At 43.5% G+C, this 25,527-nt stretch overlaps 1 protein-coding gene across 1 annotated transcript; it reads left to right on the top strand.

The window, feature by feature from the left end:
* The first annotated feature begins 1,947 nt into the window (after positions 1-1,947).
* On the top strand, positions 1,948-24,673 carry etnk2 (ethanolamine kinase 2). The gene is made up of 9 exons (XM_034082811.2): positions 1,948-2,349; positions 8,592-8,729; positions 8,828-8,949; positions 9,266-9,406; positions 15,818-15,960; positions 16,627-16,710; positions 18,607-18,755; positions 19,029-19,102; positions 21,137-24,673. The coding sequence occupies exons 1-9, from the start codon at positions 2,155-2,157 to the stop codon at positions 21,207-21,209; spliced, it is 1,119 nt and encodes a 372-aa protein (XP_033938702.1). The 5' UTR covers positions 1,948-2,154; the 3' UTR covers positions 21,210-24,673.
* The last annotated feature ends 854 nt before the right edge of the window (positions 24,674-25,527 follow it).

The raw sequence follows: 25,527 nt of genomic DNA, 5'->3' as shown, positions 1-25,527 counted from the left end.
TAAGGTTAAACCAAATCATTACATTACAATAGATTTTATTTTAATGATTTGGTTTAACTTAAAGAGAAACTTTATTGTTATTGCACATATTACAGGTACTGAGACAACGAAATGCAGTTTAGCTTCTAACCTGCAACAAGCAGTGAAGTGGAAAGTAATGTACACAATCTACAGAATAGCATATAGAATGAATTGAATGATGAATAAACAGTGGGGTATGAATACACTAGATATCAGCCTGTGAGCAGTATGAACAGTGTGTATGAATATGCTAAGATATATAAAGTATGAAAACGGTAAGCAGTATAGTCTAAAATATATTATATTAATTTCATGATGATAAACATTGTGGAACTGAAAAATGGGAATGGATGTGGCGACGTAAAACTGACACAAAACAACAACAAACTTTTGCCAGCCAATGGGAGAGTTTCATCAGCAGCACGTGGTAAAAACCACCAATGAGCGCTCAGCTCGAGATACCAGCGAGCCGTTTCCCATCAAGCATTTCGCTTCCGCAGCTCTTGGAGAGCAAGTGCGCCAACTCGCCTCGCCTCGCTCTCAAGGCTGCGGGCGTCTTTGTCCCGCGAGATTTCAAAGTCTCATGTGGGCGAGCCTCCAGAGCAAGTCGGACAAAATGACTAACCATCATGCAACGCACTAGCAAGACGTTGATCGCAACTGCGCAGGTCTGCGCAGGTCTTGCTTGTCTCAAACAAGCCTAGTATCTCGCACTTTTCTTTTTGAGAAAGTTACCGGTGCGCCAAGGAGGAAGTGAAGCGCACAGGAGACAACCATTTAATAGCAGACTGTTATGTTTACGTGGGGAAATGACAGTGCATACATTATTTGAGATATATATCGTACTTAGACTTCACTTTAAGGACATTTCGTGTGTCACTCCAGGAGGCAGCGGGACGTGTAACTCAGAGAAGAGCAGCACCAGCGCTCAAAGAGCTTTTACGCACCGCCTACACTGTGTTTACCTTCATTGAACAGCTATACATGATGGGCGGACTGGGACTAAAAATCAGCCCGGGACTCGCACCCAGCCCAGCCCACGTAAACTGTCAACGGGCGGCCCACTTCGGTACCGGCCCAATGGGATTCGTCCCGAACGTCCCGATGGCCCACTGGCTCTGTGTGTGCGTGTGTGTGTGTGTGTGCGTATGTGCGTGTGTGTGTGCGTGTGTGCGTGTGTGTGACAGCTGCGGGCAGCAGGTACTCTGAGAGTCACGGACATTATGTCCAGTTTATGTTGAAATGGCTTCGTAGTACAGTACAGTACAGGCCTCAGGTGCTTTGACAAAGTTGGCACACAATACAAATGAACACAGGGAAAAAAACATTCATCTCAGATCAGACGCCAAGATCTTTTTGGAAACATGCAGCATAGCAACATAATATAACAGTTTAACAGTTAAAGAGACACAAGGAGGTAAAAGGTATGATAATACAAGTAAAATACAATATAAATAAATAATGATCCCTCTCGAAAAATTAAAGGAAGAAATAATACAAAATGAATAGATCCAATAAAATGTAGAAATCTATAAATAAATAATAATATAAATATATAATAAAATGAATTAAATAAATAATATTAAAAACGTAATACAAATAGATTTTGTAGATGAGTTATACATTACATTAATGCACACAATGTACACAATATCAGTTTTTTTGTATTACTGCACATTCCATTCTATTTCAATGTAAATACTGCTATATTTGACTGTATTGCTGTATATTATTTTTTTATGTTATTATTATTATATTATTATCTGTGTTTTTATTTTTAATTTGTATGTATGCACCACGACACCAAGTCAAATTCCTCGTATGTGTCTTTTTATTCGGCTGAACTCGGCTGTGCTCGGCAACACTCGGAGATGAATGGGCGTGCTCGGCTTGCGCTGCGTCGTCTCAACCGGCGGTACAATCGGATGATCCGGGGCGGGCGGAGCTAAGGAGGAGGAAATGCTACAGTTGGCTGGTTTGCTCCCAATAAAACCGGCGACGAGCATCCATACCCGGCAGAGTGATCATCCACATCCCTGCTTTCAATTCACCATTACCTAAAACAAAAGCAAAAATACACCGCCTTTCTTTAACATACACGCGTCAGCTGATCTTAAAACAAGCGACTCTTGTATGCTGCAGTTTCTACCGGAGAGGAGACTAACGGTAAAGACAAACGGGATGGAGACGCAGATACATGTGCCGGTGGGGTCGCCGTTTATTCGTAAAATCCCTATTTTTGTGGACGAACACAACGTGACGGAGGGGGCGATGAAGCTCATTAAAGACCTGAGACCGGCGTGGGACGCGAACCGGGTCAAAACCAAGGTAACGGGATCTGCTAGCTGGTATGCTAGGCTAGTTTAAGACTGACAGGAGGAGGAGGGCCGAGGAGACATTAAACACTGAGTAGCTTCATTTATTTCAACAAACGACACACCTCTATTTACACCTTCGTTATAATGAACGAAGATGACTATTTGTTTATTTCCGTGGTTGTCTTACTAGCAAATAATATAGAAACGTTAGCTAAGCTAGCAAGCAGAGGTGGGAAGTAACGAAGTAACTCAAGTACTGTTTTGAGGTACTTGTACTTTAATTGAGTATTTCCATTTTGTACTACTTTTTACTTATACTCCACTACAATTCAGAAGTAAATCGTGTACTTTTACTCCATGACATTAAGGTAGTACCTCTGAGAAGGACCGTGTACACATTATACACTGACTAGGTTAATTTAAGACAACACTGATGTCGAAACGTTGGCTTAGCTAGCAAGATGCTCTCAGACTTTAAGTTAGTTATGGTAGCACACTCATCCAATCACTCTGTATAATTACTCATTATACAGACAAGAGGTGGAAGAAGTACTCAGATCTTGTACTTTAGTAAAAGTAGAAGTACCAGAGTGTAGGAATACTCTGTTACAAGTAAACGTCCTGCCTCAAAAGGATACTCAAGTAAAAGTACAAAAGTATTGGCAACAGAATATACTTAAAGTACCACAAGTAAAAGTAGTCATTGTGAAGAATAATACATATTTTATGTTTCTTATATATGTATTAAAGCTGGTATATGTAGAGCTAGTTTGAATTCCTTTGTCTGATGCAGCTTGTGAATTTAATCCACATGTAAGTAAAGTCTCATTTAAGTGTTGATCACTATATCTGCAAAGGTACTGCATAAATGTGGAGTAGTACAAGTTCACTATTTACCTCTGAATTGTAGAGAAGTAAAAGTACCAAGTAGCTAAACATTGAAATACTCAAGTAGAGTACAAGTTTCCCAAATTGTACTTAAGTAAAGTACTAGAGTGAATGACATGTACTAGTACTTAATGACTTTCCACCACTGTATTACAGACAGCATCACATTGGTCCAAAGTACACAACATGTACACGCCAGGTGACGTGGTGGTCAGTTTGCTAAATATCAGAATCAGACTTCCTTTATTGTCCCACCGAGGGGACAAGCCACAGCTAAGAGACGGTACTGATGGACACAACATGTAGTCAAGTGAGCACACATATTAAACCTTTCACACAAACTAATTATACATAAGTATCAAAAGGTTAGTCGCTGCATTATAAAGAAAGTGAACCAAGTAGAAAGTAATGAAGTAGAGAATGACCGTAGTAAATACTATAATTCCTAGTATAAAGTATTACACAGTTTTATGTTGCGACATCATTGTTACGGGTGTTGGGTACTGCAAAACGAATAAGCAGCCAGTAGTAGAATTGAAACATATACATTGCAAAACAGTGTTGTTATAGTCCGTACAGTTGTGTGTGAAGCACAGCCTGTTTCATGGCTGGTTGAACTCAGACTGGGAGCTAGTATTATTCAGCGTTGCTTAGTTATTATGTCTAGCAGCTAATCTAGTGTGTCTGAATGTTAGACACATTAACATACAGCTGTTGGGTCGGACACTGGGAGAGAAGCATGCTGAGAAGCCTTACCGCTTCATCGTAGGCTGACTGTAATGAGTTTACTAACTATTAAATAGAAGTGAGTGTGTAACGGTCCTGTGGGAGGGGATGTGATGTAGACAGTACATCATGCATTCACAGTACTGTCTTTTAAAATAGTATTCCTTATTCTCCTAAAGAAAGAAAGAGATGAGGGGGGTGTGTGTGTCTATAAACTGGAGAGCAAATGTCGCAACTGGCTAGGCTGACCTTCTCTAAATGTCAGTTTCCACAAAGTAAGCCAAATCTTCAAAGTATGTGCGCTGAATGCAGTCTTAAAAGAAGAAATGACAGAGGTGCAGAGGTGGCATTGTGTCAAACTCAAACACACAGTGGGCCAAAATAAAAAAATGGGTACTAGTCGAGGGCCGGACTGGGTCAATGTTTACTGCAGAACTTACTGAAATGAACTTATTGCACATATTAAACCTGGAACTAACAAAGCTTAAACTATTGCCTATAAAACCAACATTAAATAATCAGTTGCATTAATTTCTCATGGCTCTATCTGCAGCTTTTCAGAGTCATTTCTTACGAGTACATTTCCCCACAGGCCAACAACAGCTTCAACAAACTATTTCCCTCAAAGAGAAACCAAACACGCCCTGTTGTCGAGAGAGAGAAAGTGCAGAAGGAAGCATGTAAACTCAGGTTGCTGCTCTGAGATGCTAGTTCAGATACTTGGCATCTCATCTCGAGTTCAAGGTCATCAATGTTTGGGGTCCGGCTCTGAGCGGAGGAGACCCTCAGGATGGAGTGAAGGTGTGCGTGCAATATACCGGAGGGCCAGATCTAACAGGAATTACAAATGATCCTGCGGGCTGAAATTAAATCCACCAAGAGCCGGATTTGGCCCCCGGGCCTCGAGTTTGACAGGTGGCTTAAAACATATACATTTTAAACAAAAAGACAAACACAAAAGGCAAAGCGGTCTGCGTCTCGCTTGGGGCTAAAAGACAATAAAAACAAGGACAGGAAGGAACATTTGTCCAGCTCTCAAAGTGAACAGGAAATAATCACTTTGATTTAATTAAACCGAGCTCTGTGGCGTGAAGCTATATCTGGGGAAAGGCCACATGTGACTTCCTGGAGTTTTAAATGATGGTTGAACATGGATGAGAAGGCTATTATACTGTTCATACTTTCATAGCAAACACACTTTAAAGTTGCATGCTGCTTTATATGAGTATCGAGGTACTGTTCTTGATAAGTCAATATACACAAGCTGAATAGTTAACTTCATACTATTGAGCAAGATGTATGGCCTGGAATTGTATTATCTGAATAATACTTAATAATAGAATCCATTTTGTATCTCTGGTATGCATTTTGTGTTCCAACCAATATGAACATCAGACACTTTTTGATAACCTTTGCCACATATTCAGCACACACACACACACACACACACACACACACACACACACACACACACACACACACACACACACACACACACACACACACACACACACACACACACACACGCACACGCACACACACGTTGTTGCGCAATCCGTTTTAGAGATGCACCGTGTCAGGGAAGGAAATGCATAATTGATACGTTGTAAAATGATCAAGTGACTGACGTGTCATTGCCAGGGCAAAGTCTTTGGATTAGCTCTGACGGCGGGCACGATACAAACCATGCTACTCTCGAACGTGGCACGGTCTGAACCCCAACCGTGCGTTTACATCCTGCTGGCTGGTCTCTCCGGATCTGATACCCCACACACACACACTCACACTCACTCACACACACACACACACACACACACACACACACACACACACACACACACACACACACACACACACACACACACACACACACACACTCACACTCACACTCACCTGCAGCAGAGCATGTGAACACGTTGACCTCGATCTTTACAAAGCAGACCAGCAGAGCTTTTCTCCCTGAGCTCCACCCAAACAGACGTTTTACCTCACTGTATGATTTCGTCTTGAGAGCACAGCTGCACAGCTGCCCACGACTCAATAACAAGGTCAACGCAGGAATACATAGGGTGGGGGGGGGGATGCTGAGCAAGACCGTAGAGACAAAGGCTTGTTGCTGATATGATACCTTAAAGTGACCCTATTCTTCTTCTTGGGCTTTTCTTTGTAAAAGGTCTGCAAAGGCTATACTCCCTGTGTCCCCTCCAGAGGGAGTTTCTCTCCCACACTCTCCCCCCCTGCCAAAAAATGCTTCCATTGGACTCCTTTGTTTACTTCCCGTACATAGTGACATCACTATGTAACACTCGCAGTTCTATTGGCTAGCCCTCCAACACATTGTACGTGATGGGCTAAGGGGCGGGACATTTTTAAGCAGTTGACCCATCCCAGCAGACTGGGCTCTGGTTTCAGACAGAGGGTGAAAAGAGGTGCTGCAGCACATATGAGAAACATAAAGAGCTTTTCGAACATTAAAGCATGGAGACAGACAAAATACTCTTTAAAAAGGTGGCTGGCTACACACTTCAGTTTAAACATTGTTAAATCCTTTTCTTGTTTTGAAGATGGGAAGGATGTTCCTGAGCAGTGGGGCCATTGTTTGGATGGGAGAGGGAAGCGCTAGATGTGTAGGACAGAAACACCTAATTAGCCCCGCCACCTGGGCAGGAAGACCTTTACTGTAAATACACACCGTCTGTCTCCAAACAGCGCACACACTCGCTCTGAGGTCCTGAGAACACCAGTGTGCCAACTGCAACAGGGCAACAGTGTCCTCTTACAACTTTCTCATGCTGAAGACCGCTGGATCATCTCTGCCAAAAGAAAAGGACGAACCGGAGAGAACAAGGACGCATTCATGAAAAAGAAATAAAGCGTCAGGAAATATATGGCTGATTGTTTACCTCGGTCTGGTCCAAGCTTATCGCTGTCTGTCGATGTAGTGATCGCCGGTGTTCGCGGTGCATACTGTGGCGGCAGAAGGGATCAGTCGTGTGGTCGCAACGGCGTGTATGCCTGTGTATTTACGGTCATAACGGGGATGCCTGATCGCCCATCTTCGTGGTCAGCCACGTAAGGAATGCCAGATATGTGTGAGTGGGCGTCTGCGCGGTGTGTGTGTTGTTGTGTTCGTGCAGTGGGAGGCAGTAGACTGATGTTGTCACTCAGTCATTTAAAGGTCCCCTATTATACTGTTTGTCATCAACATATTAGGTCTCCGACATTTACGGCCTAGATTTAGACACGAGGCTTTTTGCTTACTCGTTTTTTTATCATGCGGAAGTGGATGTGGGCATATCTAAGCTACGTCTGAAAATGGATATACGTGTGTTGGTTGAGGTCTTTCGGAAAGTGTGGCTTGACTATTAGACCCACCTATACCCAAGTCGCTACGGACACTTGGCTCGTTTTAAACTCACTCAAATGCTATGAATGCATGAAAGATCGGGAGTAATATCTGACGAAGCCTAATCAATTGAATACTGCACTTTTCATGTTGCTACCAACTCGCATATTCAGTGGTGTAGTGGTCGTTGGACGCGGGGATCGTCGTCCCCCCCACTTATTTGGAGCCCCCACTTTTCTGAAACAAGATTTTTTGAATAGTCTAATAAATATCAGTTGCAAGTGTGTATTTGTTGTAATAATGACAAACACAATACGTTTCACAGTAATTATAATAAAAACGTAGCTCAAGTATTTATGTAACTTGATTTGAAGCGTGTGTGTGATGGGCGGCACCGCGTGACTGAAACGTATCAACATGTTGGTTATATACTTAAAGAAGGTTTCGAATGTATTCATTATTGTATGAACATGTTTTAATTGGCGGGTGGACGTCAGATCCTCTAGGGGGGTCCGGGGTCATGCCAGGTATGCCAGGTGTCCGGCTTCGTGCGGGACTGCACACACGGCATTTTTATCATTTGTCCCGCGTCCCACAAATTGAGAATATGTCCCGCATTTGAGTGACAGTCGCGCAGAAAGGCCGGATCGGTTCGCTGACGGCCGGCACCGCCCTTTATTATTATATTTTTTAAACGGCATCATGTAAGTTGCGCTGACAGGCGACAGTGGTCCACAGTGTACCCCCCCCCCGTTGACAGTTCACAAGCGCGTCCATAGTGTCTCCCCACCCCGCCCCCCCGTAAAAAAAGCCCCACTACACCACTGCATATATTTGCATCAAAATAAGACTTACATTTAGGCTCGTCTTCACATTTCAAATCACATTATTCCAGTCAATCCTGCGAATTAAATTGTGTGAAGCCGAACATATGGTCACTGTTAATATTTGATTAACTGTGCAGCCCTAGTTGACTCCTAGAAATGTCTCAAATTCAGCCAGCACAAGAAAACACAGCTGGATACAGACGCCTATACCGGGTGACGATGCGAATGTGTCGAATAGATTGACATAAAGGTCCTGAGGCTCATGTGACGCCGGTTGAAAGTGCTGCTGAATGAGACATTTAATATCTCGTGAAGGCGAGAGCTGCATGGTGTCTGCGCTGTTGGTCCTGACAGCTGATAGCTGATTGTTTTGGAACGGCACCGTGGCGCTGTGCGGAGAGGTTGGGGGTATTCCTCTTGATCTCTGTGAAAGGTTACATGACTTCTTTCATCTTCCTCCTGCAGCTCTTCACAGATGGAACCACCAACAAACTGGTGGGCTGCTACGTGGAGGACAGGCCCGATGACGTGGTCCTGGTCAGGGTTTACGGGAACAAGACGGAGCTGTTTGTGGACAGGGACAATGAGCTGAATAGCTTCCAGGTAGCTCATCAACATGGCCGTGCTTTGCTGTGAATTAAAACGCTTCAAAAGATTGTTCTCCCGTCTAAGTCTTGTGTTTCTCTGTGTCTCTTCTCTAGGTGCTGCATGCTAATGGTTGCGCTCCTCGCCTCTACTGCTCATTTCAAAATGGCATCTGCTACGAGTTCATGCAGGGGGACGCTCTGGGGACGCAGGATGTCAGGGATCCTTCTTTGCTCAGGTTAGGATTTAGGAGATCGTGGGAATACTCAGGATTTATTCTGACTTAGCCCAGAGATGCTTGACTTCTTACACTGTAGCATCACACTTTGAAGGTCTATCATAGGTCTCTGCATTCTCCACAAGCCAGAAATGCCTCGACGCGGCACAGGGAAAAGGCACAGGTAGCAAAACATGCTAATCACTGGCTGAACGGTCGGTTAGATCGTCTGCCACATGAAGTGAGGCTGACGATAGATGCAATCAATACTTATATGTGATCTGATGACGCGGGGTATCCTTGGTGATGGCTTTTGAACACTCATGTGTCCTGTCAGAATGATCGCTGGGGAGATGGCTCGTATCCACGCCATCCACGCACACAACGGCTGCATCCCCAAACCCAACCTCTGGATCAAGATGAGGAAGTACTTCTCCCTCGTGGCCACCGAGTTCACCGACCAAGCGTCCAACGTCAGGTGAGATCGCCCGTCTCAGCAGTAGATCTTGATCTGTGGTACAGCACCCACACACACCGACACCCACACACACACCGACACCCACACGCATGCAAGTAGCTTCTGAAGTGCAGACTGATTCGCCCGTCTCTGAGGTTACGAGTGCAGAGTCTATTTGCCCTGAGCCTGATATCATCTCCGAGCACTCGGGGAACTAGTTTCATTAAGTATTATTGCACCAGGTAGTTACCACGACTACCAGAGGGTGTTGATCTTACAAATGATCTATGCACGATTAGATATCTGTAGAGGCAGGAAGTGAAAGGAAGTTTACATCCTGCTTTCAGACCTGTGGTTTGTCGAAGGAAGACCCTTTCGTGACGTGTCCAGCTGCCCTCTCGCTGCCGGTATCTCTCTGTTCCGGTGGCGTCTATAGATCCAGAATGGGGCTTATGTAAGTGGAACAATAGCAGCGGGCTGGATTAGGGAGTCCGAGGCATGCGGAGGCCAGATGTTTGCTCGGCTCGCTGCATCAGGTCACGTTTCTCTCTTCCTTGGTTACGCAGTCAGCTGCGGCGACCTGGAGCCGGACAGCAGACGCGTGCTGCTCTGGGGTTTGAAGCAGCTTGTGTGAGAGCCCAGAGGTGAACAGGCGATTTGACACATCGGTAGAGATCTGTGTTATATGTGAGACACAAAGAACTCAAATCCAGTCTCTGATAGTGTTACGTTATTATTATGAGAGTGCTCTCATACTTGTTTGATTCTGGAATTGCATATATTTATATAAATATATGTGTGTGTGTGTGTGTCTGCATCTGTAGCCTGTTATTGTCTCATTACACCGCACTGTCAATGAATCAAAGTCAATATATAAGTGGTCATCAGGGTTGGGAGGGTTACTTTGTAAATGTAATCAGTTACTGATTACATGGCTCTGAGAGTAATCGGAATACGGTTACAGTTACGTGTCTTAAAAATGTAACGTAATCAGATTACTTTTAGATTACTTTTGGATTATCATCAGTAAGGCTAAAGACTAAAGAGCGACCGCAGGCTGATGTGTTTTAACCACACACACCTACACACACACACACGCGCGATTTAAACGCAGACTTTTGTTCCTCCATGTTTCGTTGTTATTGTTTCAGAGCGAGCGGACCCGCGATTTTTTTTCAAACGCTTTTTTGGCCCATCTGCGCGGTAATAGGTTTTGCGCGCTGTGATGATTCGGCTGTCCCTTTAGTAATGCATATTAAATGTTGAGAGGAAATCTTTCCACCAATAATTCCAATAAGTAATCCAAAATGTATTCACTTCAGGTTTACGAAAGTAACTGTAATCAGATTACTCGTTTTTCAAATGTAACGCGAGCTGAATACAGTTACTTGATTTTTGTATTCTGATTACGTAACGCCGTGACATGTATTCCGTTACAACCCAACCCTGGTGGTCATGAACACATCTGTCCGTCAGACAGAGGGCTGCTGTGCCTCCTGTCATCATTAATGGACGTCTCTTTAAGATGACCGCTCAGAGGAGAGGAGTTCTCATTTCTCTAACCGCCTGCTGCTTCCCCTCCTCTCTCCTCGGTTCCCCTCCTCTCTCCTCGGCTCCCCTCCTCTCTCCTCGGCTCCCCTCCTCTCTCCTCGGCTCCCCTCCTCCGCTCGCATCTCCTGTGGGCGGGACTAAGTCACATAGGAGTCGAGGAGGGGAAATCCCAGAAATGAGATACGGCCTAAGCGGTTGACCAACCACAACAGAGCCGGCCAGCTAACCAATCAGAGCAGACTGGGCTCTGGTTTCAGACAGAGGGTGAAAAGAGATGCTGCCGCACAGACAGCATGAGAAACATAAAGAGCTTTTTGAACATTAAAGCATGGAAACATGTCCCAGTAGAGACACTCCATACTGATATACACCTGAACATCAGCAGGAGAGGACTCTTTAAAGTAGAGACACTAGATACTGATATACACCTGAACATCAGCAGGAGAGGACTCTTTAAAGTAGAGACACTCCATACTGATATACACCTGAACATCAGGAGGAGAGGACTCTTTAAAGTAGAGACACTACATACTGACATACACCTGAACATCAGGAGGAGAGGACTCTTTAAAGTAGAGACACTACATACTGGTATTGACCTGAACATCAGCAGGAGAGGACTCTTTAAAGTAGAGACACTACATACTGATATACACCTGAACATCAGCAGGTGAGGACTCTTTAAAGTAGAGACAATACATACTGATATACACCTGAACATCAGCAGGAGAGGACTCTTTAAAGTAGAGATACTACATACTGATATACACCTGAACATCAGCAGGAGAGGACTCTTTAAAGTAGAGACACTACATACTGATATACACCTGAACATCAGCAGGAGAGGACTCTTTAAAGTAGAGACACTACATACTGATATACACCTGAACATCAGCAGGAGAGCACTCTTTAAAGTAGAGACTCGACATACTGATATACACCTGAACATCAGCAGGAGAGGACTCTTTAAAGTAGAGAAACTACATACTGATATACACCTGAACATCAGCAGGAGAGGACTCTTTAAAGTAGAGAAACTACATACTGATATACACCTGAACATCAGCAGGAGAGCACTCTTTAAAGTAGAGACTCGACATACTGATATACACCTGAACATCAGCAGGAGAGGAATCTTTAAAGTAGATACACTACACACTGATATCCACCTGAACATCAGCAGGAGATGACTCTTTAAAGTAGAGACACTACATACTGATATACACCTGAACATCAGCAGGAGAGGACTCTTTAAAGTAGAGACACTACATACTGATATACACCTGAACATCAGCAGGAGAGGACTCTTTAAAGTAGAGACACTACATACTGATATACACCTGAACATCAGCAGGAGAGGACTCTTTAAAGTAGAGATACTACATACTGATATACACCTGAACATCAGCAGGAGAGGACTCTTTAAAGTAGAGACACTACATACTGATATACACCTGAACATCAGCAGGAGAGGACTCTTTAAAGTAGAGACACTACATACTGATATACACCTGAACATCAGCAGGAGAGGACTCTTTAAAGTAGAGACACTACATACTGACATACACCTGAACATCAGGAGGAGAGGACTCTTTAAAGTAGAGACACTACATACTGGTATTGACCTGAACATCAGCAGGAGAGGACTCTTTAAAGTAGAGACACTACATACTGATATACACCTGAACATCAGCAGGAGAGGACTCTTTAAAGTAGAGAAACTACATACTGATATACACCTGAACATCAGCAGGAGAGGACTCTTTAAAGTAGAGACTCGACATACTGATATACACCTGAACATCAGCAGGAGAGGACTCTTTAAAGTAGAGACTCGACATACTGATATACACCTGAACATCAGCAGGAGAGGACTCTTTAAAGTAGAGACACTACATACTGATATACACCTGAACATCAGCAGGAGAGGACTCTTTAAAGTAGAGACAATACATACTGATATACACCTGAACATCAGCAGGAGAGGACTCTTTAAAGTAGAGACTCGACATACTGATATACACCTGAACATCAGCAGGAGAGGACTCTTTAAAGTAGAGACACTACATACTGATATACACCTGAACATCAGCAGGAGAGGACTCTTTAAAGTAGAGACACTACAGACTGATATACACGTGAAAACGAGCATACGATGTCCTCTTTAAGAATAACGCATTACATCTGATGAATAACTTCATTTAAATCTGGATTTTGTTCGTTGATTTCTTTCTAAAAACTTTATTTTGAAGGGGGTGAAATACAAGCGATACTCAAAGCCGTGTTTGAGATAAGTCTTTAGAAGATTCCAATGCAAAAAAATGCTACAGAATGATTTGCCGTGTGTGTGTGTGTGTGTGTGTGTGTGTGTGTGTGTGTGTGTGTGTGTGTGTGTGTGTGTGTGTGTGTGTGTGTGTGTGTGTGTGTGTGTGTGTGTGTGTGTGTGTGTGTGTGTGTGTGTGTGTGTGTGTGTGTGTGTGTGTGTGTGTGTGTGTGTGTGTGTGTGTGTGTGTGTGTGTGTGTGTGTGTGTGTGTGTGTGTGTGTGTGTGTGTGTGTGTGTGTGTGTGTGTGTGTGTGTGTGTGTGTGTGTCCTCCTGCAGGTGGATTACCCTCACTAAACCCATTACTGTCAGCACAGGGGTCTACTCAGCTCACTGCTCTCACTGGCTCAGACACTTACTCGCTGTCTTAACTCTTTCTACTACAGCCAATCATAACACTCTCAGTCTGCGTCATATGACCGAGAGATTAGATCAGAGATACTCTTGTTACCTTGGTTGCTGATTGGCTAATGGTTACACAAGACAAAACATCGTTATGACATCATAAAGTGGCCAAAATCTGATCAGCTCATTTTCAGAATGGTTTTTATAGAAATGGATCAAAAAGAGAGAAAATCTTTGTTCCTGAAACTTTCAGAGTCTCTTTCCACAGAGGGGACACATGTTGATGTAGAAGAGACATGAAGAAGAGGGGACACATGTTGATGTAGAAGAGACATGAAGAAGAGGGGACACATGTTGATGTAGAAGAGACATGAGGAAGAGGGGACACATGTTGATGTAGAAGAGACATGAAGAAGAGGGGACACATGTTGATGTAGAAGAGACATGGAGAAGAGGGGACACATGTTGATGTAGAAGAGACGTGAAGAAGAGGGGACACATGTTGATGTAGAAGAGACATGGAGAAGAGGGGACACATGTTGATGTAGAAGAGACGTGAAGAAGAGGGGACACATGTTGATGTAGAAGAGACATGGAGAAGAGGGGACACATGTTGATGTAGAAGAGACGTGAAGAAGAGGGGACACATGTTGATGTAGAAGAGACGTGAAGAAGAGGGGACACATGTAGAAGAGACATGGAGAAGAGGGGACACATGTTGATGTAGAAGAGACATGAAGAAGAGGGGACACATGTTGATGTAGAAGAGACATGAAGAAGAGGGTACATATGTTGATGTCGAAGAGACATTAAGAAGAGGGGACACATGTTGATGTAGAAGAGACATGAAGAAGAGGGGACACATGTTGATGTAGAGGAGACATGAAGAAGAGGGGACACATGTTGATGTAGAAGAGACATGAAGAAGAGGGGACACATGTTGATGTAGAAGAGACATGAAGAAGAGGGGACACATGTTGATGTAGAAGAGACATGAAGAAGAGGGGACACATGTTAATGTAGAAGTGACATTAAGAAGAGGGGACACATGTTGATGTAGAAGAGACATGAAGAAGAGGGGACACATGTTGATGTAGAAGAGACATGAAGAAGAGGGGACACATGTTGATGTAGAAGAGACATGAAGAAGAGGGGACACATGTTGATGTAGAAGAGACATGAAGAAGAGGGGACACATGTTGATGTAGAAGAGACATGAAGAAGAGGGGACACATGTTGATGTAGAAGAGACATGAAGAAGAGGGGACACATGTTGATGTAGAAGTGACATGGAGAAGAGGGGACACATGTTGATGTAGAAGAGACATGAAGAAGAGGGGACACATGTTAATGTAGAAGTGACATTAAGAAGAGGGGACACATGTTGATGTAGAAGAGACGTGAAGAAGAGGGGACACATGTAGAAGAGACATGGAGAAGAGGGGACACATGTTGATGTAGAAGAGACATGAAGAAGAGGGGACACATGTTGATGTAGAAGAGACATGAAGAAGAGGGTACATATGTTGATGTCGAAGAGACATTAAGAAGAGGGGACACATGTTGATGTAGAAGAGACATGAAGAAGAGGGGACACATGTTGATGTAGAGGAGACATGAAGAAGAGGGGACACATGTTGATGTAGAAGAGACATGAAGAAGAGGGGACACATGTTGATGTAGAAGAGACATGAAGAAGAGGGGACACATGTTGATGTAGAAGAGACATGAAGAAGAGGGGACACATGTTAATGTAGAAGTGACATTAAGAAGAGGGGACACATGTTGATGTAGAAGAGACATGAAGAAGAGGGGACACATGTTGATGTAGAAGAGACATGAAGAAGAGGACACATGTTGATGTAGAAGAGACCTGAAGAAGAGGGGACACATGTTGATGTAGAAGAGACATGAAGAAGAGGGGACACATGTTGATGTAGAAGAGACATGAAGAAGAGGGGACACATGTTGATGTAGAAGAGACATGAAGAAGAGGGGACACATGTTGATGTAGAAGAGACATGAAGAAGAGGACTTTGCATAATAGGTGACCTTTAAAACTAAACTTTATAAATCTGACCTCTCTCTCTCTCTCTGTCTCTCTCCTCTCTCTCCTCCCTCCCCCTCTCTCTCTCTCTCTCTCTCTCTCTGTCTCTCTCCTCTCTCTCCTCCCTCTCTCTCTCTCTCTCTCTCTCTCTCTCTCTCTCTCTCTAGGATCCAGCAGGAGGTTCCCAGCAAGGCGGTGCTGGAGCAGGAGATGGTGTGGATGAAGGAGCATCTCTCCACTCTGGGTTCTCCGGTGGTTCTCTGCCACAACGACCTGCTCTGCAAGAACATCATCCACAACAGCAAAGAGGGTGAGCACCTCTGGGCGTCCCGCGGAACCAGAGCTTTGGGGTCAACGTCACTCAGTCTAAAAAGTCCATTTCCTTTTCATGGAATTTAGTCCTGAGAAAAAGTCAGAAGTTAAAAATCTGGACAGGGTGTGTTTTAGATTTTGTTGTTGTTGTCTTTCCTCTGCCCTGTGCACTCTCCACTCGTTGCGACCTTTCTTATTTCCTTTCCTTCCTGTCCTCTTCCATCCCTATGTTTAATCCGCTTTCTTAACAATAGCATGAATTCATATAGTCATTTATAAACAGTATCCTATGTTTACATTTGGTTAGTTGGAGGTCGGCCTATAAGTCAAAGTCAACTTCATTGTCAATCATTCAGTTTGTGTGTACAGACAGAGATCGATAATAATACAAAAATAAAAATAAAAATATATATACAATCACCAGACACATTTATACATATGCACACATTAAGACATACAGTATATAAAAGCACAACAATCTATATATACAAAGTAACAGTCACTTCAATATCTTTCATAGTGTACACTGATGTTAATTCGGTATATTGTATATTCAATAGAGATGTATATTTCACTGCTTCAACACACTCCTGAGCCTTCAACGTGAACAGCTGCTACATCATTATACATTTAACATTGTCCATGTCCTCTCGTCGGCTCTCAGGTCATGTTCGCTTCATAGACTACGAATACTCCAGCTACAACTACCAGGCCTTCGACATCGGCAACCACTTCAATGAGTTTGCAGGTTTGTCAAACCACAGTGTGATCAGAGTCATTGTCACATCCATCCAGTGGGGCTTTATTATACAGCTGTTTAGCTTACTGTTCATAGTGTTGTGGACAGTCCTCAGCTGTCACACAGAACAGTACATGGGGCATTAGCTTTAGCCAACATTGCTCATTTCCAGCTGTTGTCCCCGGCCAGATGATAATAGACAGCTTAGATAGATAGATAGAAAGGTGCCGCGGATTGTTGTTGGATTGAGGCTGATGACCACAGCTCAGTGAGGTAAAGGACTCTTGAGTGTTTAGATAGTTCACTTTAGTCTAAGTTATCTCAGTGGGTCTCAAACGGTTTGGTCACAATTTATGTAAACAAATATTTCCAAGGCACTCCTTTACAATTATTGGGATAAATAAAAACAGGTTTGAAATCATTCCAATGTATACTATAGGACAGTAAACCAGACATATCGTTTGAAACTGGAGATATTAAAAAATATGCATGAAATAAATGTTAACTAGGTAAAATAAGATATGATAATAAAAAAAATATAATATGTTACATTTATTTGTTATGGGTTATTGGTTATTTGGTTATTCAAATGTAAACCGATATTTTTCATATGGGTGTTTTAGAGTTGTACCCCCTAGATCTAGTCTCTAGTAATTCTGCTCAAAGTGCACCAGATTGAAGCATTTTACTTTAAAATGTTAAAACAAATCTTTCCGGGGGGGGGGGTATACCCCCGGGCCCCCCTAAAGGATCTGACGTCCACCCGCCAATTAAAACATGTTCATACAACACATTCGAAACCTTCTTTAAGTATATAACCATTGCTTGGAGGGGCGGGGGGGGGGGGGGGCACCAAATCATAATCTCACCTAGGGCACCAAAATGTCTAGGGCCAGCCCTGATCAACAGCATTAGTTATAAAGAAAGGATGAAAGACAAGTAGATAGAGGCGAAAGGATAAAAAAGAACAATACAATGCATACAACACACATTACTATATACATGTCACATATACAGGGTTCCCGCGGGGTCTTAAAAAGTCTTAACAAGTCTTAAATTTGATAATCAGAATTGATGGGATTTGAAAGGTACTTCTGTGTTGCGATCACGTCTAAATGTGTGTTGGGGGAAATGTCCGGGCTGCAAAGTAACCAGTACGGTAAGAGCCTTTCAGTTCCCCCCAACAATTTGTATTGAAATAAATCAACATGGAACCAGTAATCACTAACTTTGTTTCCCCCGGCCCCTTATCGGAGAACACCCAGCTAGTAACCTAGCAACCAAGCTTCAGCTAGCGAGAGCATGCTCGTGAACCGTTGTGCCGGTGTTATGAATGCCCGCCGAGATATGCATGCACCTCGCGGGAGCGCGCACAGCGCAAAGCCAAAACTCCCAGACATGTCGGGCATGCATAACACGGCACACACCAGAGCCTCGCTGCGGGGAAACTTTTGCGCTGTTCCGAGTTTGTTCTAATCCGTCAAAATGACAGACTGCTTTTAGATTTCTCCGCCATTGGAAAATATTCGGTTAACGCGACCACTGCGGGCGACGTTTGGGTCTACGCCAACCCTAACAGCGGAGGTGCTGTAGACGCTAAACACCGATCCTACTACACAGACAAAGATGAAAGATTGTAGCCAAGGGAACAGAGCTCAGAAGATAGCCCTTGTCACACACACACACACACGCACGCACGCACGCACGCACGCACACACACACACACTCACATATCCAACACAGACGAGTGTGTGCAGGTTCTCAGTGAACCGTGTTTTGAAGTGAGCTGTGAAGGTGGTACATGTCTTTGTGTCTTTGATTTGAGTGGGTAGAGAATTCCAGTTTTGTATTGCTGTGACGGAGAATGATAAGTGTGTGTGTGTGTGTGTGTGTGTGTGTGTTCAGGAATGGCGGAGCCGGACTTCGGGCTGTACCCGAGCCGGGAGATGCAGATGGACTGGCTGAGAGTTTACCTTAAGGCCTACAAACAAAAAGCGGAGGTCAGCGAGCGGGAGCTAGAGACACTCTACGTACAGGTCAACAAGTTTGCTCTGGTGAGGAGGACACACACACACACACACACACACACACACACACACACACACACACACACACACACACACACACACACACACACACACACACACACACACACACACACACACACACACACACACACACACACACACACACACACACACACACACACACACACACACACACACACACACACACACACACACACACACACACACACACACACACACACATATACTTTGTCTCACGTTACTTCACTCCACCTGATGTTCTGATTCTTCTCTCCGAAGGCTTCTCACTTCTTCTGGGGCTTCTGGGCGCTCATCCAGGCCAAATACTCCACCATCGACTTTGACTTCCTGGGGTAAGTCGCCGTGTGGGAAAGATTCAGAGCTGTGTGTGGCAAACCGCCCATGTATGATGTAACGTAAGCGATGGGTCACGGTGTGTCTGAAAGGGATCTGCTTGCGTGTATGGACAGGGGGGGAAATACGCAGATGTTGTAAGTGAATCCACTCACACAGAAATGAACAGTCAGTGTTCGCTTGCTCACGTGATCTGATGAGAGCGTCTTGTCCAGGATTAAGTGCACGCTTCCTCCTGAGGTCTGCGGGTGCTTCAGTACACCCGCGAAGTGATCACTCTTTAGTTTCTCAAATGTATGTTTTTGTCTCTTTGAGAAACAAAGTGCCACCTAGTGATATTATATTGACAGAAAGCAGACGCCTCCATGGCAGGTAAACACTTGGCAACACGCACCAAACCAACACAGATAGGTACCAATACTGTAAGAGAACAATACCTTTTTCTTCTTCGGTGGTGGTGGTCACTTCAAGTGCAATCATTTGGAAAAACAAGACCCATCTCAATTGATATGAATAATTCAAGTCTCATTTACCGACCAACAGCTCTGGTGCATTGTGTGTCGGTCAGTTAGCGGATTTCCAGCAAGCATGCTAGTTTACGTTAGCCAAATATGCAAAGTAGATATACCATTTATTTAGTGTTTTTATTACGGCCAGGATTGCACTCGTTACGTTGGTGTTGGCATGAATTTTCGGTTCAGACTGACATGCAGTTGGTGCATTTTCTGTGTGGGCGGGCACGACACAGAGATAGATTTCAGTTAACACTGCCCCCCCCACAGAAACACACTGGGCGCTGCACTCGGTCAGAAACCAGAGGAGACTGTGAGGTCCACCGCAGACGGACCACTTTTGGACAAAATGTCCTCTCCGTTAAAGACAGCTCGTTGTGGAACAGCCTCCCAACTGAGATGCGGGATCGTCCCACTCTCAAAAGCTTCAACGGTCGACTCAAAGAACGGTTGAGAAACAACCAGACGTGCAATCACCGAGATCTCCTCTTGCTCTTTAGGTAGCTCTTCTAGGGCCGCTCGATTGTGGCAAAAATCATAATCATTATTAAATTAATATTAAAAACGATTATCCATTTACTTTGAAAACATCCATTCATTGAAAAAAAAAATGTGAACAGTGTGTTTTTAACGGTTGATTACCCTGAACTTTAAATATAATTAAACTTCCAAAACAAACTCGTTTTATTTCGATTATGTTTTCAGAATCGTTTTAAGCCAAAATCGTGCGATTAAAATACGATGAATTGAGCAGCCCTCAGCTCTTTATATATCGTAGCTGCTATATTGTGCTGCCATGTGGTAAATTGCTCTTGCTCTTTTGCACTTCTCGCATATTATGTATTTTGTTTTTGCTATGTTTGTATAAAGTTATTTTCCTAAATGTTTTATGTGAGGGAATTAGCTCAAAGCTAAATGTGGCACTGCTACGCTCGACACAGTTGTAATGTGTTAAGTGTTCATCACTGTGCACTGCCCCGGCCAAATAAACGATTCAATAAATAGATGGCTCTCAGAATCAGAATCCCGCGGACATTCACCATATTGCACATAAGGGTGTTAAAGCATATGTCCTCCCAGAGGATTTACATTCACAGCTGCATTAACACCACCTTTCTTCTCTCTCTCTCTGTCTCTCTCTCTCTCTCTCTCTCGCTCGCTCTCGCTCTCTCTGTCTCTGTCTCTCTCCTCTCTCTCTCGCTCTCTCTCTGTCTCTCTCTCTCGCTCTCTCTCTCTCTATCTGTCTCTCTCTCTCTCTCTCTCTCTCTATCTGTCTTTCTCTCTCGCTCTCTGTCTCTCTCTCTCTGTGTCTCTCTCTCTCTCTCTATCTGTCTCTCTCTCTCTCGCTCTCTCTCTCTCTATCTGTCTTTCTCTCTCGCTCTCTGTCTCTCTCTCTCTGTGTCTCTCTCTCTCTCTCTATCTGTCTCTCTCTCTCGCTCTCTGTCTCTCTCTCTCTCTGTGTCTCTCTCTCTCTCTGTCTCTCTGTGTCTCTCTCTCTCTCGCTCTCTCTCTCTCTCTCAGGTACGCTGTGCTACGTTTCAACCAGTACTTTGAGACCAAACCTGCACTGATGGCTCTGCAGATCCCAGAATGAGGGACGGGGGGAGAGAGAGGCAGACAGGAGGGCGAGGCGGGTCTCCTGCTGCCACTTCCTGTGGGGCGGGAACTCTTCTGCGAGCCAGCTGTCGACGCAGCGCTGCTCCGTCTACCCGGCTTCCTTTTTCCCCGCAGCAAGCGCAATTACTCTGCTCTGCGACTTACCTCTCGCTCGAGAACGATAAAACTTCCATTGGGTCCCGTGTGTATGTGTGTGAGAGAACGCTTGTGTATGTTTCTTAATTTATCATGATGAAGCCCTCTTCCAGAAGCCGAACCAGGCGCAGTGGCTTTGGGGCAGACGCAGACGACTTGAGTTGTGTCTGTCTCTGGGGGAATGTTCCGGTTTGATGCACATAGGTTGTCCGTCTCTCCGTATCATGGCATTTCATCTTGCACTCCTTCCATTTTGCATATGTGTGTGTGATGACACCATTCCTCCTCCTGTCTGCAGACATTTCAACTCCTAATCCTTCCTCTTTTTACTCCAGCTTTGATGCCAAGTATTCCTCTACTGCATCAAACAGTCGTCGTTCCTCTGATTTATTTTCTTTGTGTTGTTGCAGTTTTAGCTCCTGTCGGTTCCTCTTGATGTAGTCCATGCAAACTGCTGCTGCTGCTGCTGCTGCTGCTAATAGAAATATAACGTGTGTGTGTGTGTGTGTGTGTGTGTGTGTGTGTGTGTGTGTGTGTGTGTGTGTGTGTGTGTGTGTGTGCGCGCGTGTGTCTACCTGACGCTGAATGTGTGGAACAGCAAATGGAAAAGCTTCTGGCGGCAGGTCACATCACTATTGTGTTCTAGCAATGGCTGATAGCGAGTAGCAACCTGTGCATTATATTTATTTCCGTGGACACCTGTTGGGTTAGTTAACATCTCGGGTGCGGCAGCTCTTCAGTGTTGGGTTGCTGCGGTCAGCTTCCTGTTGGAGGGGGGCGGTCTGAAGCCGGAGAGGAGATGGAGACCTGTGTAAACCTGTGTGTGTGTTTCTGCCCTCAAACACTTTTCCACCTTTTTGACTTTTATGGTTCCGGCGAATCGCTCCGTTAAACTTTCCATCCAACCTGTTGGAAAATCACAGCCTTCCAATCCTCAGCCTCACTTTCAACTACCTCCCCCCCCCACCTCCTCTGCTCCCTCATGTTGCTCAACCTAAAGCCGTTCAGATTGAAGCATCCTAACATCAGAGGCCGCTCTCACCTCAACTCAAATCCATTCTCATCCCACACCTGGACTCACTCGGACGTTGCGTAACTTATATCCCGGGTCAAATCAAGTCTAGCTTACAGAATGAGGCATACTTGAGTGACTTGACAAGCTTCTTAGGAGCCACAGCGGACATTTAACCGTCTTACAAGCTAATATCTAGTAAACTGATATGTGTCTCAAATCAGCGGGGTGGCCCTTCCTCTTTCTTTTCTTGTCCTTGTTTCATATTCTGGCTCCTCAAAGTTTAAGAGTACTGCATGGCAACACGTTTCCTCAATTGGCCTTGAATTACAATCTGTATAGGCTTAAAAGAAAAGGTCCTATATGTGAGGTACCGTGACACCGAGTCAGTCTCACCACAAGCACTTTCTTCATAACGACCTTAAGCACAGGATTGACCAACGACTGATCTGATTGGACTGATATCCGAGTTGGTTCATGCTGGGCTCCAGGGATGTTTCCTCTTTGATCGCCGGTTCCAGCAGGGGGAGACACTGAGATCCGACCTTTGCCCTCCTCTGCCGCTCTCATGTCGCTGATGGGCGTAATCATTTACACGTGGGGCAGCAGCAGCAGCAGACACCGTTAACCTGAGAAAACATTTATGTTTCAAAGGAGACCGTGGTTCTCATCCTTAGACGTGAAGATCAGATTATCAAAAATGTGAATTATATAACTCATAAATGGGTGACTTAGCTTTATATGAGATCTATATGGAATCGATGATAATCAAGAGGCCCCTATGTTATGTCACGAATAGCTTGTTTAGTAGATTTGCCAAGAAAGGGCAAATCAGTCGGCCGCTTGAACGCACATTCCTAATGGTAGTAGTCCCGCCACGATAATGAGTCCATTTGCACTGAATAATTCCCCATGAGCTTCACAGAGGTCCTGAGGCCGAGCGGACATCATCGAGCCCTGACTATCGTTAATAGTGAGGACAGCTTTATGTGGGTTACTTGGGCCTAACAGTAATGTGAAGAGCTAAAACACGTTCTGCTCAGAATTGAGGTACACACGAGTAAATTAGAAACGTTACTCATGTTGGCTCGAGGTTCTCCTTGAGAGAAATACTTTCCGGCCGAAAAGAAAAAAAAAAAAAACGTTTTGATTTTCTTTAACTTTTTTGTTCTGAGACAAAAGTCAGAATTCCAACTTTTATCTCAGAATTCTGACTTTTGTCAGAACTATCTCACGTGTGGCCCTACTCCTCTTCTGTCCAGTCTCCATAACAGATTCAGAAGCATTACTAACCTCTATTGGGTTGAGATTTAAAAAATTAAGTTAAAACTGAATTGGGTTTCAGGAAAGCAAATTAAATCTACGTTGAGAGTAAAAACTAAAAGAGAGGTTTACATTTTAGACTTTTTTATCAAAGCTAGGGTAACATTTTAGTGCAATGTGTTTTAAACCTCGTTTGGTTCAGGTTTCAAAATAATAATTATTGTTGGTACAACCCCGCCTAAGTCCCAAATAGTTTCAGGTGCATATGTGGATCTAACAAAGACATAGTTAATTATCCCTAGGCACTAACGTGAGGGAAAAGCGGATCTCTTCTAAATGTTCTTAGTTATAATTTATTTTCTTAACCAAACAAAGTTAGTGTAAGGTTGTGCACTGTCGACTGCATTTACAATCAATTTGGACATTTCCGTAGCTCTACAATAACATCTGAATAATAAATGCTTGAGGGATCATTGTCATACTTTAAAACCTCTTATTAACAATAGAAAATAATCCAAACGGGAAGTCGGTGTGTGTTTAGACGTACTAATAATCATCCATACATTCGATGCGTCTTTCTTAATGTTAGGGCTTTACATGTTGTTTTAACAGGGTTTATTTATTGAGTGAATCTTAACACTTCACACCGTGTTGTCTGTTCTTCTAACCATACCAACGTGGTTAGCTTCAGAGGGTTTGCATTGCACTTCACGTGAGAGTTTGTGTGTGATTTGACTAATCTTGAAGAAACACTGTACAGATAACTGATTATTTTGTTCTCTTTGTACGCTGATATTTACTTTTTTGTAAATGCTTTTAAAGCGCTGTGTGAAGGCAGCCGGCGTGTAGCTTGCAGATGTGAAGTTGTAAATGTGCTCGTCCACTGCTAACGGGGAGGGAGGATGTAAATACTGTAAGAAATACTGTGAAAAGCTTACTGTACAGTGATCCTTCACACCTCTGTGGGAGTGGCAAGATTACATATTTAACAGTTGTCAGTAAATATTTCCATTAAAATGTATAAAATAATACAAAAAATGTCTGTTTTCTTTTGTCTGCTCTTAGTAGTTCTGGGAATACATACAAGTACCAAAATAAGACTTATTGACACTTTAGTTTCCGCCTTATGTGGGTGACAGCTGACTTGGCCTCAGCAGAAGGAAGGAGAACACTTTAGCTAGGCAAGGCAAGTTTATTTATATAGCAATTCAAAGTGCTTTACAAAAAACGAAATACATTAAGCATTAAAAAAGAAAAGCTAATAAAATAAACATTAAAAGAAAAAATACATGGATAAAAGTTAGTGCAATTAAAAGCAGCGGCAAAAAGAAAAGTCTTCAGCCTGGATTTAAAAGTAGTCAGAGTTGCAGCGGACCTGCAGGTTTCTGGGAGTTGGTTCCAGATATTTGGAGCATAATAACTGAACACTGCTTCTCCATGTTTAGTTCTGACTCTGGGGACAGAAAGCTGTGGGAAATCATGACAAAACACACACACAGATACATGTGGTGTCGGTAGGATCCTCATTTGCATATTTAAACAAATATAAAGCCTATCAATTGTTTTTAATGGCTTCTAATGTATATTTGTCTGTTGCCTTAATGTATGCAAATGTACATACATAGCAAGATGCCTCATTTACATGCAACATAACTTAAAAACTTGAATATGATCCTGATATAAGAATTAAACTGGGATGGAGTCATATTTAATTGAAATCTTATTGACCAGTGTATCCCTTTATTAGTTAGCACAAAACACACATAGTATTAAAGTATTAACGGCTACTAATCATGTGAATGTGTTGCAGGTATTTATGTAGTTCGAAGCCAGGTGGGAAAATTTAAATGTGACTTTGATAACAAGTTATTGAGCTTATCTCATA

Source organism: Pseudochaenichthys georgianus, chromosome 5, assembly GCF_902827115.2.
Source record: "Pseudochaenichthys georgianus chromosome 5, fPseGeo1.2, whole genome shotgun sequence".
NCBI classification, from domain to species: Eukaryota; Metazoa; Chordata; class Actinopteri; order Perciformes; family Channichthyidae; genus Pseudochaenichthys; species Pseudochaenichthys georgianus.
The sequence above is the reverse complement of the archived record's forward strand: the minus strand, read 5'-3'. Positions and strand labels throughout refer to the sequence as shown.